At 51.4% G+C, this 10930-nt stretch overlaps 1 protein-coding gene across 1 annotated transcript; it reads right to left on the reverse strand.

Moving 5' to 3' along the window:
* Positions 1–404: 404 nt before the first annotated feature.
* Positions 405–10367, reverse strand: LOC103307402 (zinc finger protein RFP-like). Its single transcript, XM_065563229.1, has 7 exons — positions 9848–10367; positions 7441–7536; positions 6618–6848; positions 6453–6475; positions 5625–5740; positions 3296–3376; positions 405–1514 (listed from the first exon to the last, which is right to left on the reverse strand). The coding sequence occupies exons 1-7, from the start codon at positions 10262–10264 to the stop codon at positions 1000–1002; spliced, it is 1479 nt and encodes a 492-aa protein (XP_065419301.1). The 5' UTR covers positions 10265–10367; the 3' UTR covers positions 405–999.
* Between the last annotated feature and the right edge of the window lie 563 nt (positions 10368–10930).

Raw genomic sequence — 10930 nt, forward strand, 5'->3', positions numbered from 1 at the left:
AATCTAAAAGCCAAACCTGTGATGATGCAAATTATCTAACTGATAAAGGAACTGAGAGATCTGCCAGCACAAAGAAGTTGCAGATAAAGAACATACCTGGTCAGCAAACAAATTGTCTAAATAAAAGGCACGGTATAACAAGATACCTTTAATTAAAATACATTTAATGTTAATAAGTACCCCTGTAACAATGTATAGTGTGTATGATTTTTGGAAAAATCCTTTATGGTAATGATGCTTTTCAGCTGTTACCTGTAAACAAACTTAAAGCTTAACACAGCAGGAAAGACATTGTAAACTTGGTCTGCTGTAAAGGGAAAACTGAGGTACACCACCTCATAGGTTTCAGGGTAGCAGCCGTGTTAGTCTGTATCCGCAAAAAGAACAGGAGTACTTGTGGCACCTTAGAGACTAACAAATTTATTAGAGCGTCATAGATTTAATGACTGAACAGTGGGATAATTTCCCCATAACTCTTAAAAGATAGAAGCCATGGAAACCTGGCCTGCCTATAGAACAAAAACACAGGAAAATATGGAGGTAATTCCTCTTGTTTTGCCTGCAATCAGCAAGGGTATTTGTAAAAGAAAGGAATATTTTAAGCAATAATAAATGCCACCCCAAAATGGGTAGAAAAATGTTATTTTTGTCTTTCAGAGAAAGCTAATATCACCACCTTCCCAAACCTGATTGATTCATGCTGTGTCCTCACCACCCACACCTCTGCCTGACCCAGACTGGCTGTAAGTTCGGCCCCCTGCCCAGTCCCCACCTCTGCCCCTCAGTGCCCCTCTGCTCCTCCTGCAGCCCCAGGGGTGGTTCTCCCTTCCCCTTCCCCATCCCATCCCTGGGGCTGAAGAGAGCGAGGGGGAGGAGCTTCCAGGGATCATAGAGATGAGGAGCCAGGGGCTCAGTAGATGGGAGTCCTCCAAGGTCATAGAGACTGGGGTCCATAAGGCTAGAGAGGCTGATTTCCCATTTGCCCCTCTGCTGTGTGTCTCAGGGACACAGTCTGAGCCGAGATCTGTACCACACCTGGAGCCAGGGTCGGATTCTCTCCCCAGAGACGGAGCCTGGCGGGAAAGTGAAGATCGGGGCCTTGTCACCAGCATCGATAAATGTCACCTGCCCCCGGTCACAGTCGAGAAAAACCCAGATCCTGCTGGGGGCCCGGCTCAGGGGCAGGGGGGTCACAGGGGAGGTGAGAGCCTGGAACTGACCCAGCCACCACTCCATAGCCCAGATCCCCCTCTCAGGACTACGGCGGATCTCTCCCTTCCTCCTCACAGACCCTCTGGCCACCCCCACAGCCCAGCCTCCCCCACCCCCCACCTCCACCTCCCAGCAATGTCTCCCCGAGGTGAATCCCTCACAGCCCAGCACACAGGGATCAGTGTCAAATCTTTCAGGGTTGTTGGGCAGTTGCTGCCATGTGTCTCCCCGTCTCACACTTTTCTGATCCTCAGACAGGACGAGTTGGGGATGAGCCGTGTCTGGATCCAGAGTCACATTCGCTGGGGGAAGAGAGAGAATCAGAGCGTTACGGGCAGAGTTTGGCCCTGGGGGAGGCTGGGACCATTTCCCATACTCTCCAGCAGCTCTGTTCTGGCTGGGACAGGCCTGGATCCCAAGGAGCTGCCTCTGGTAGACTGAGCAGAGATGTCACTGCAGCTCCTCAGTCTTTGTAATGGGTCCCACTTGATTAGTTTCTCATTTATCACAGTATCAGAGGGGTAGCCGTGTTAGTCTGGATCTGTAAAAGCAGCAGAGTGTCCTGTGGCACCTTATAGACTAACAGATGTATTGGAGCTTTCGTGGGTGAATCCCCACATGCATCCCAAGAAGTGGGTATTCACCCAAAAAAGCTCATGCTCCAATACGTCTGTCAGTCTATAAGGTGCCACAGGACTCTTTGCTTCATTTATCACAGAGGCTTCAGCAGCTCCCAGATCCTGCTCCTGGTGCTGCCCCATTCATAGTGGCAGAGACACAGCCGACAAGGTGCTAGAAGCTTTTATCGAGGAGGGAGCAGAAGAGGCAGGCAGATACCAGCTTTAAACCACCACCCCCCCCGCGAGGGAAGCTCCCTCCCCTAATGCAGCCTACACGCCCAGGCCAGGGAACAGAGAGGAAGGTGCAGCATTGGGGAAGAGCTGCTTAAGACCAGAGAGCGGGAGGTTGCATTGGGTGGGGTAGCCCCATCCCCAGCCCAGAGAGAAGGGAAGAGCTGCCGGCATCACAGGAAGAGCATCTCCCCAATCCAGGAAGCTGTGAGCAGCTCCAATGGAAGAGTCCAGCCCTGCCCAAAGGAAATGCAGGATGTTGGAGAAGAGTGAAGAGAAGACTCCCTGCACCGGGTGAAGCAGAGGGATGTGGCACAGAGCTCTGTTCGGGTGGAACTCAGTTAAGAGTAACAGAGGGTCCTGTGGCACCTTTAAGACTAACAGAAGTATTGGAGCATAAGCTTTTGTGGTTGAATGCCCACTTCTGTTAGTCTTAAAGGGGCTACAGGACCCTCTGTTGCTTTTTACAGATTCAGACTAACACGGCTACCCCTCTGATCAGTTAAGAGTGTTTCTGTTCATCAGAATGGGCATGAACTGAGCACTAAGGGTGGTGTCAGGACTGTTTGTGTGGCCCCGCCCCCTCCGTGGCCCTGAGCGAGGCCCTGCCCCCTGGCCCTGCCCCCTGGCCAGGCTGGGAGACTTGCCCACTAGGAAGACCCCCTGACACTCCACTTGCCCTGGACATAGGACTTGGGTTCTGAGAGCAGCCCCCGGCCCATGTCCCCGCTCCCTGGGGTGTGCCTGGGCTCCCTGGGTGGTGTCCCGGTTCTGGCTTCTGACCTGGCAAGGGGGCAGGGCCTCAGGGAAAGAGGAGCAGGGGTGGAGCCACTGAGGGAGGCCAGCACCAGGAAGAAGTTGGTGCCACGGGCACAGGCTGCACTACACAGAGAGGAGCTGATCAGCTTCCCTGCCCAAAGAGCACAGACACTACCTGCGATGCTTCACACCTGCCCAAGACTTGCAGTTTGTGGGGGCAACATGGCCCTCTTCTCCCCCAAACTATGCCCATGTTGAAAAGTGTCCTAGTCATCCCACTTTTAAACGTGTGCGGGGGGGGAGGGGAGGGGAACATCAGCCCTTGGATCTCCTTACCATTTAATGTGTTATTTTTAGGACTATGAGTGTCATGGTCGCTGTCAGTTTGGTTGGTAACTTTAGCTACGATCTCATGAAGATGTTTTCTCTGGAATTTTCTCATAATTTAAAGACATTTTCACCCGCAAACTCACCCTGTCTGTGTGCTCCAAACGATTCACCCTCTTCAATTGAAAGAAAAATGATTTTTCTCTTCAATTCAGACAGCAGAGTGTCTGGACGGAGAACGGAGAAGAGAGGTGAGATTTCAGACTTTCGTATTTATAACAGCATCCCTACTCTGAAACTGTTTTATAATTATGACAGAGGCACAGAAACACACTCATTTATTTAAGATAAAGAGATCTGAAACTGTCTCTTTCCTCTCTGATTTGTACATCTCCCAGCACTAGAGCCAGCATCCTTGCAGCCTCACAACCATCCCAGGACAGACACTTTGTAAGAAAGATTTACTTTTCCCTCATCATCCCCTCCCACCTTTCAGACTCTGGTTGGTTTGTCTTTTTCACTTACGGCCTTTTGTTGTAACCTAGATCCAGATCGTACAAAGACTTTGGCATAAAAGTAACTTTACCCACTTGGTTCCCTTTGACACTAACGGGATGTTGAGAGTTTGTGAAATCCTGGTCTAATTGTGAGCTGTTGGGTCTGTTTACTCAGCGTCTCTACAGAGAGCAGCGCGACGGGGCCTTGTCCTCCATAGGCAGAAATAGAAATAATAATAAAACCATTTTATAAATGTGGAAATTGAGGCGGGGGAAGGTTGGCTCAATGGGCCAGATTCACCCCTGTACCAGCGAAAGGAGAGAGGGGAGGGGCCATTTGTGACTCCGCTGTTCAGTGGCTGCAGGGGCCGGTGCAGACCTTGGCACAGGCTGAGGAAGTTCTGAAGCCAGCCAGAGTTACATCCCTATGACAACGGCCCCCGTGTGTCTTGCCCAGTGTGCAGAGTGTCAGAGGCCCAGTTTTACACGGCCCACATCCCTCTGTCCCTCGTCCACCCCCCCTCCCTCTTCCACCCGCCCTCACCCCCCCACCCACCCCATTCCCAGCCCTCTCAGGAACACGCCTTGTGCCTGCAGCTGTGGAGGAGGCACAAGAGGCGCCTGGGCTGGAGGGATCCCTCACAGTGGGGGAGGGGCTTTCTCCTTCCCTGCAGCCCATTTGGCCCAGACTAGCTGCATACGGGTCCAGAGCTCAGTGATGCGCTGGGTCTGCCTTTGAGAAATGTGCCCCATGGCTGGTGATGGGGCAGTAGATGGGGAGGGCTCTGAGCTATAGAGAGTTCTTTGCCACGTGTCTCGCTGTTGCGTGTTGCCAAAATGCTCCATATTCAACTGACCACCATATTTGGGGTGGGGAAGGAATTTCCCCCGCCCCGTCAGATGGACAGAGAGCCTTTGGGTTTTTTCTGCCTTCCTCTGCAGCGTGGGGCATGGGTCAGTGGCAGATTTAAACTAGTATCAATAGTGGAATCTCTGTGTAACTTGTGTAGCGGGGCAGTTACCCTGTACCTGGGATAAAAGGAGTTAAAAGGTAAAAAGCAGCTGAGGTCGGCTGATTGGGGAGGCAGCCACAGCGGGGGCCACTCCCAAGTAGGTCACAGCTGGCCCCGGGAGCACAGGGTACCTCAGACAGAGCAGTGCTGGGGAAGGGCAGGCAGAGCTGGGGAGCCTGGCCTGGCAAGTCCCAGGCTGACGCCTTGCAAAGGGCCTGGGATTGTACTAGGGCTGCAGGGAGACAGCTGGGATAGAAAGGCAGCAGGTCCAACCCTTTTGCCAATGATGAGTGGACATTGTGGACTGCAGGCTGCCCCAGAGAAATGGGGCTAGATGATGACTGGCAGTAGCCACTGAGGCAAGGTGGGTATACAGAGTTGGGCTTCCCCTAGGAGGAGAGACCCAGAGTGTGGGGGTACTGCTGTGGGCAGAACCTCAAAGTAAGAGGCATCGGGGTCCAGGAGGTACAAGGGGGCCTGAGGCAGGAGAGACACTAGCCAGCAGGGGGTGCTTCGGAGCTGAAGAGCTAATTCCCAGGATGACCAGCAGGAGGTGCTGCACCGGTGAGTGCTCAACCTGTTACACTTGAAGTCTTTAAATCATGATTTGAGGACTTCAGGAACTAGGCCAGAGGTTAGGGGTCAATTGCAGGAGTGGGTGGGCAAGATTCTGTGGCCTGCAATGTACAGAAGGTCAGACTGGATGAGTGTGATAGTCGCTTCTGGCCTTAAAGTCTTTGAGACATTTCTTACTTTACAGTAATTGTAATGGCAAGGCAGGCTTTTGGTAGAAATAAAGGTTTGAATTAATCCATCTGATGGTCTTGGACCCCTAGTGCAGGGCATTCTCACCCAACAATTAAATAGAAGCATCATCTAAGTGTGACCCAATTGACCAACACCATTCTCTTCCCACAGTCTCAGCGGCTCATCCCAATTACCATTCCTAGATCTATTTTAGGTACCTTTGAACTTCTCCAGAGTCTCCGATAGCACAATAGTTTTCTGGGAGAAACCACTGACTCGCTCTTCCAGTTCAGGAGAAATCTCCTCCGGCTGCTCAAACTTCCTCTTCTCACACCTAGAGAGAAACAATTTCACGTGATTATATTTCATTTAGTGACTCATTATAAATTCTGGCTAGTGAGTTGCTGCTCTAATGGGCCTGGAGTTAGAATTCCTCAACTTCTCCCAGCCTCAGAACAGGTGCAACACAGCCCATGGCCATGAAATGTTCCCCTCAAAGGACCATTAATATTCTTCAACTCTGGCCTGGAGAGATCAGCTCTGGGGATAAAGTGGGAATTGAGTCTCCCTGGCCAATTCACTCCTTGGCCTCCATGCTCTGAGGGACAGGAAGTTCCTGGGTGAAGTGCTATAGAAATCTGACCACTAGGAACTAGACTGAGACACCAACTCCCCTCTCCCCAGCTCATTCCACACAGGTTTCCAAACAGCCTTCAGGCTGCTGGCCTGGGCTGAATGGTGACCAGGGCTCCAGCAGTGACAGGCCCATATTCCATCCCCACAATCCTGAGTCAGCCCGTCCCCCCGGGGATGTGACATCTCTAGGAAATACTTGAGGTCACTCTTTCCAACTGAACGGAGAATTCCAGAGTCTTCTGTGCAAGTGTGAGGACCTCAGGATGAGGTTGATCAGAGAGATTTATATCCAACATGTGACCTTCCCCACACATTTGGCTGTAGAGCCCTCTGGAGATGCAGTGCTAACATCACCACCAAGCTCTTTCCCAGCGTTGTGAAGTGTGAGGGGGAGGGAGAGAGCCATGTACCTGCTCAAGGTGCTTCTGACATCCTAGAGGAGAGAGAGAGAAAAGAATCTCAGTCCCATCTGACACAAACAGGGGGTGCCAGGGAAGGGATTTAGGAAATATGGGGGAGGAAGGCCCTGCCCCAGCTACTATGCTCCAGTGCTAATGTTTTTCATTCAGTCTCACCTGCAGAAATTCACTCACTGGCTTCTGACACTTCCCCTCCAGCTCACTGATCAGCTCACTGAGATGGGAAATCTGCTCGGAGAGTTTACTGACATTTTCATTCTGGATCCTCACAATCTCCTCGTCCAGCTTCTCCAGTTGGGCCAGCAGGAGTCGCTCTTGTTCCACCAGGAACTGCCGCAGCTGCTGAAATTCAGTCACAATCTTCTGCCTCTCGGTTTGTGTTTGTTTCTGTATGAAAATAGGGCAATGGCTGGTCAGGGACGTGGATGGAGCCTGGGGTCCTTTCATGGAGAGCTGAGTGTGCAGGAGGCTGATTTACTTTGAAAATACTAAGATTTCTGACATTTCATTCTACCTGTGGGTACTAGGCAGGGGATTCTCTCACACCTTCCCCTTTGGCCCCTGTATCCCTCTGAAAGGGATGTTTCTCTGTCGGTCATGGTCAGCATATTCTGTTATTTATGGTCTCTGGAAATTCAGACCCAGAGCAGCAGGAGGCAGGACTCAGCACTACACTGACAGAGACACCAGGGGAGTTAAAAGAAACAAACGTTTTAAAAATGCACAAAATGTCTAGACACACCGGACAGCACTTCACGGGGACATTCAGTTCACTTGGGGAGGATTTTTGAGCAAGCCACAAGGGCTAGACTCACCAATTGAAAGGGAAGCTTAGGGCTTGTCTACACATAAATCAAACTCAGCAATCCAATGGAGAAACACACATATAAGCCCATGTTCACCAAGGCCACACAGGAGTCTGCCTCCAAACAGACCTTCCACTGCCAGTCCCTTCTGGTTCATAACAACAGGCACCTACCAGATACTCCCAGCTATTCCCTTCTCCAGTCACTTTCAATCCCAGCAGGTTTTCTCTCTCTTCCCTCAGAGTCTTCAAATGGGCCTGGATTCTTTTCTGAAGAAACAGAAATGATTTGGGAGGTTTCATCTGGATAGTTGAGAGGTATTTGGAAGTGGGTGTTTTCCCACCCAAAACCCAAGATGACTGTGGTTCTAATCACTTTGAGACATCAGGATCACCAAGGAGATGAAACCTCATTAATGGAGACTGGGAGCATGTGACATTCAGACTCATTACCAATTCTGGTTCAGTTTTTTTAGTAATTAGAGATCTCAATTATAAGCAAGCTTTACTGGTATTTGTGAATTGATTAGTGGTACAGAGCATAACAGGGCACCAAAGTCACATGGGGGTGAATCAATAAACCTGTTTTGTAGAAGGTTTAACAAACAAAGTGATACAAATCCCAGAAGCCACTAGGGTTTCAATATGGGCTGGGATTTCAGCCCTGAAGCCCTGAGGACTGCACTGGTTGGGCAGAGCTGGTCTAAGCACCCAGGGCAAACCCCCTGAGATGCCGGGAGGCCATAAGTCTGGTTTGAAGCTGCACAGTCCCAGTGTTGTGGAGCACTATCCCTGTCCGGTAGGGACCCAGCACTGGACGTGGCTTTGTCTGGTGCAAAAGGGAGAGGAGGAGACTGAAGATGCAGGAGGACACTGGTGGGAGTGGGGGTGACAACTTCATACAGAATGATGCACGTGGGTGGCACACTGAAAAAAGCAGTGATGGGGCCCACACAGGGTGACTGATACTGGTGAGGACGGGCCCATGGAGGCAGGCGTGGGCATGTCTGATGTTCTGGGGATGCCTCAGTGACCACCCTAATTAGACATGATTCAGATTTGTATAAAGAACGGGTTGGGGTTTGCCCTACTACTATCCTAAAGCCTTTCTCTGGAAATGCCCCCTGGGCAGATTCCGCACAGTTCCATTCCCTGGTAAAGATACTGGAAGCAGTGAATTCTGGGAGATTTCAAAAGGCTGCAGACGGGACTAATGGAACCACTTTGGCTGGTACACAACAGAACAGGTCAAACTGGCATGGGTCAGCTCCAGCCTGTGGTTGGTTTTGCTACAACCCAGTCTAATCCCAGTGGTACTTGGCATGGACCTGAGCTGTCTGGAGCCCTTTTGTGTGCGGACTGAAGGTGCTCAGAGTCCCACAAACTGTTTAGCCCAGTGATCTCCTCTACTGCAGACCGGCAGCATCTGAGTTTAATCCCACGGGAGTTAAGAATCCCAGTGAGAAACCTCCTCTTCCTGGTGGGCCTGGGACTTTTGTCAACGTGTCTCTCCCTCCTAATGTAAACACTTCATCACTGGGTGGGGCTGATACTCAGCTGTCAGCATGGCAAAGTGTTTCGGGTCTTGGACTGGGTCTGGGGAGATCTGGGTTCTATGCTAAGCTCTGTCACTGACATGCTGGGTGACTGTGGGCAACTTGCTGTCCTGTTTTATGCCTTAGTTTCCCTTCCCATCTTTTATCTAGCTAGACCAGTGGTCACCTACCAGTTGATTGCGATCTACTAGTCGATCCTGGAGATTCTCCCAGTCGATCGCGATCTCCGGCGGTGCAGCAGGGTTGCCCGCCGCTGCTAAGGCAGGCTCCCTGCCTGCCCCAGCCGTACGGCACTCCCAGAAGTGGCCAGCATGCCCCCTCAGCCTGGGGTGAGGCCAGGGTTCTCTTCACCTTGCTCCTGCCTGCAAGCACCGCCCCCGCAGCTCCCATTGGCCGGAAATTGGGAACTGTGAGAGTGGTTCCTGCAGAGAGGGGCAATGCGGAGAGCCACATGCCCACCACAGGGGCTCATTGGCACATTCCAGGAGTGGCATAGGGTTGGGACAGGCAGGGAGCCTGCCTTAGCACCGCTGCACTGCCGCCTGTGAACCGCCCAAGGTAAGTCAGTGCCGCACCCTAACCTGCTGCCCCAGGCCTGACCCTCCTCCCAGAGCCAGCACCCTGTACCCTTTTTTGCACCCCAACACTCTGCCCCAGCCCAGAGCCCCCTCCTGCACCTCAACCCCCTGCCCCAAGATCAGCCCACAGCCCCCTCCCAGACTGCAAACTCCCCACACCCCAACCTGAATCCCAACCTCCTGCCACAGACTGGTGAAAGTGAGTGAGGGTGGGGGAGAGCAAGCAATGGAGCGGGGGTATGGAGTGAGTGGGGCTTCCGGGGGGTGTAGATCCTGCTTTCAAGATTTGATATTTTGCCTCTGTTGCCACTCTGCCAGATCATTAATTTTCTTAAGACTTTACAGAGCTGAGTGATGAGTCACACCCGTGACAGGCAACTTTCAGTGAAATTAGCCTGTAATTAAAACCCAAAAGTTAACCCATTACATTTGACAGCAGTTCCCTACCTTGTACTCCTGGGCAGCCTCCTCTATGGGAACCACCGAGTGAGCGCGGTGAGCCCGGGATCTGTCGCACACCACACAGATGAGGGTTTGATCCTCTTCACAGAACAGTTTCAGAGTCTCCTGGTGTGTCTCACACACCCCATCCGCTCCTGCTCCCTTTGCTGCTTGTAAACTCAGCCGCCTGGTGATTTCTGTGACATTTGCCAGCTGCCTGTTGGGCCTGAGGTTTCTCTGCTGCACAGTTTCTCTGCACTGAGGGCAGGAGGCGGCTGTATCGGATCCCTCCCAGCACTGGCTGATGCAGGCTCGGCAGAAATTGTGCCCACACTCCAGAGTGACAGGTTCTGTGAAGTACTCCAGACAGACGGGACATGTAGCTTCTTCCTGGAGACTTTCCACGGGGTTCTCTGCAGCCATGGCTCGCTCTGGGCAGTGGAACAGGGTTAGTTTCAATTTCCTGAATTCATACTATGCCCCTCCTGCAGCAGCAAGGGGGTGTTTCCTTTCCTGAAACTGACTCCTGTTGTTTGCTGAGCAGGAATGACCCAACCAATTTCACTCCTTGAGGCTTTAGTGAAAAAATGTACAGTTACACCTGTGACAGGTAACTTTCAGTGAAATTAGCCTGTAATTAAAACCCAAAGGAGCTCCTTGCCTGCAATCAGCCCCTGTGCTGGTGTGGAGGGTCACTGAGGCATCCTCCTTTGAGGATGAGCCTGCAGGAGCTGTGTGTTTAAGGCAGAATAGTCAGGCTTGGCAGAATTTTTTTTTATAATATATAATTTTGACAGATAATGTTTATTTTAAGCAATTTTTATATTTATTGATTTAAACTTTCACAGTTGCAGAGCAATCTGGGTTTTAAGCATTCCATTCCAATTAAAATTTTCACGGTTGTGGGAAATTATGGGGGATCAGCCAATATTTTGGTCAGACCAGAACTGCACTGTTACCTCGATATAACGCCACCGGCTATAACACGAATTTGGATATAACGTGGTAAAGCCGTGCTCCGGGGGGGGGGGGGGGGCTGCACACTCCAGTGGATCGAAGAAAGTTCAATATAACGTGGTTTCACCAATA

This window comes from Chrysemys picta, chromosome 12, assembly GCF_011386835.1.
Source record: "Chrysemys picta bellii isolate R12L10 chromosome 12, ASM1138683v2, whole genome shotgun sequence".
Classification (NCBI taxonomy): Eukaryota; Metazoa; Chordata; order Testudines; family Emydidae; genus Chrysemys; species Chrysemys picta.

Excerpts from the sequence above, each read along its gene's own strand:
- LOC103307402 (XM_065563229.1), bottom strand. The coding sequence starts at position 10,264 with ATGGCTGCAGAGAACCCCGTGGAAAGTCTCCAGGAAGAAGCTACATGT. Across the intron at positions 7,537-9,847 it reads AGGCTGCCCAGGAGTACAAG|AAAAGAATCCAGGCCCATTT; the intron begins GTAGGGAACTGC and ends CTGTTTCTTCAG. Across the intron at positions 6,476-6,617 it reads CAGTGAGTGAATTTCTGCAG|GATGTCAGAAGCACCTTGAG; the intron begins GTGAGACTGAAT and ends TCTCTCCTCTAG.